At 61.8% G+C, this 1,853-nt stretch overlaps 1 protein-coding gene across 1 annotated transcript in view; it reads right to left on the bottom strand.

Moving 5' to 3' along the window:
* Positions 1-771: 771 nt before the first annotated feature.
* Positions 772-1,853, bottom strand: part of LOC107302605 (heparan sulfate glucosamine 3-O-sulfotransferase 2-like) — an 89,517-nt gene continuing 88,435 nt past the window's right edge. Inside the window, exon 2 of the mRNA XM_015831723.1 lies at positions 772-1,408. Coding sequence (XP_015687209.1) covers positions 772-1,408 — 637 coding nt within the window. The remainder of the gene's footprint in view (positions 1,409-1,853) is intronic.

Here is a 1,853-nt window from a genome sequence, read left to right as displayed (position 1 = left end):
CTCAAACCTGATGCCCCGCTTTCTCCTTGGCCCAGGCTGCAGCAGCCCATTCTCGCCCTTCCATCGGACAGCAGCCTCAGCCCGCATTTCTGCTTGGAGACACCCGACTGTCAGAGCATGAGGCTGTAAGCAGGACGGGGAGGCATCTTGAAGAGTCAGGGTGGGACCCCAAAGCCTGTGGAGCTGGGCTTCGGAGGGGGACAGATGGAAGGAGAACAAGAAGGTTGCGGGCAATTACGGAGGCTGGATTTTGAATCCAAAGCTTGAGGGGTCTTTAGGCAATCACAATTTTGTAGAAAATGAAACCTGACTAAAATCTGATCAGATTATGGAAAGCTGGTGGGCTACAGCCATCATCTTGATGTAGTGGGAACACAACCCCCTTGCTACAGTATTTCTCACCTGACGCCTCAGGTGCTCTCAGGTCAGAAGCCTGATCTCTCATGTTCTTGCCATTTTGCCTTTCCGGCGGGTGGCTGCGCTTTGGGGCCCTGCCTGCGAAGCCAGCTCCTGACCAGGGGTGTTCGGCCCATGGCAGCGCCCAGCCCAGGCACTCTGCACGCCCGGGAGCCCAGGGCAGCCTTCCTCAACCTGGTGGCCTCGGGTGGGAGGACCAGGGTGGCCGGAGTCCCAACTCGAACGAGGGGAAGGACCGGGATTGTAAAGGCCCACAAAGGCTGCGCCACCACCACCCCCACCCCGTCCCCCAGCCGCAAAGAGGAAAGCCATTTACCTCCGGAGAAAAAAAGCGCTCTGTCTGCCGCGGCTGCATCAGAGCCCCCCCTGTTGCTGCTCCCACTGGAAATCCTGGCCGGTCATTTGGTAAAACATGACATTAAACGGTTTATAAAACTTGCGCAGCCTCTGAATTACGTCCCGGTCGATGACGGGGTGGGTCCGGCCCTTGGACTTGCCGAGGCACCGCGGCGCGCCGCTCTCCTCGGGCTTCTTCAGGCAAGGGAAGCCCTTGGTCTGGTTGAAATGGAAGTACTTCTCCGTCACCACCCTCCGCAGGCCCAGGAAGGCCTGCGCCTTGGCCAGCTCCCCCGCGGGGTCCGAGATGAGCCGCTCCCCGCTGACGAAGAGCATCTGGGCCAGCGGGAAGTCCTGGAGCCAGCTCTCCAGGTGCAGCGCGTAGAGGCCGATGCGGATGGCGCTCCAGGAGGCGTCGATCAGCCCCAGGGTCCGGTTCTTGAAGGCCAGCGCCTCGAAGGCCGGGATCTCGGGCTTCTTGGAGAGCGTCTGCGTGTAGTCGGAGACGGCCCTGGTCACCGGGTCGCGCACCACCACGATCAGCTTGGTGTCCTTGGCCATGGCGTGGATCCGCCCGGGCGCCTCGCCGGTGACGAAGTAGCTGGGCGTTTTCTCCATGGTGAGCTGGCCTTCCAGCGTCCGGGGCATCAGCTCCCTGGCGGGCGAGAGAGCGGGAGAGCCGTCAGGGCCAGAGCTGCCCGGGCGCGAGCCCGGCGTCCCGGGGAGCCCTTAGGCCGCCCTGCGCCGCGGAGACCGGCGGGCAGGAGTGAATGGGCCCTAAAACCCGCCCGGCCCGGCCCGAGCAGAGGCGGCAGCCACCCGCTCAATTAAGCCCGTTCACTTGGGAGCCGCGTATCAAAGTGGAGCGTTTAGGATCACACAAGACCTTTTTGTTCCGACGACAGGCTTTTAAACGTCTCTGCTAATAAACTTAATATCGGCAGAGATCCCTCAGCGCCTGTCCCGTAATTAAATGTATTTACTGTCTCGCAGGGGAGGAGGCGGCCTGGCTTTTATCGCCCCTTCCCACGCCTCGTCAATAATTCACGGCCCTGGGCTTTGCAGAGGGACTGCCCAGCCGCTGGGGGGGAGGGGAGGGG

This window comes from Protobothrops mucrosquamatus, unplaced genomic scaffold (assembly GCF_001527695.2).
Source record: "Protobothrops mucrosquamatus isolate PMUCROS unplaced genomic scaffold, P.Mucros_1.0 scaffold_278, whole genome shotgun sequence".
Taxonomy (NCBI): Eukaryota; Metazoa; Chordata; class Lepidosauria; order Squamata; family Viperidae; genus Protobothrops; species Protobothrops mucrosquamatus.
This window is presented reverse-complemented; position numbering and strand designations above follow the sequence as displayed.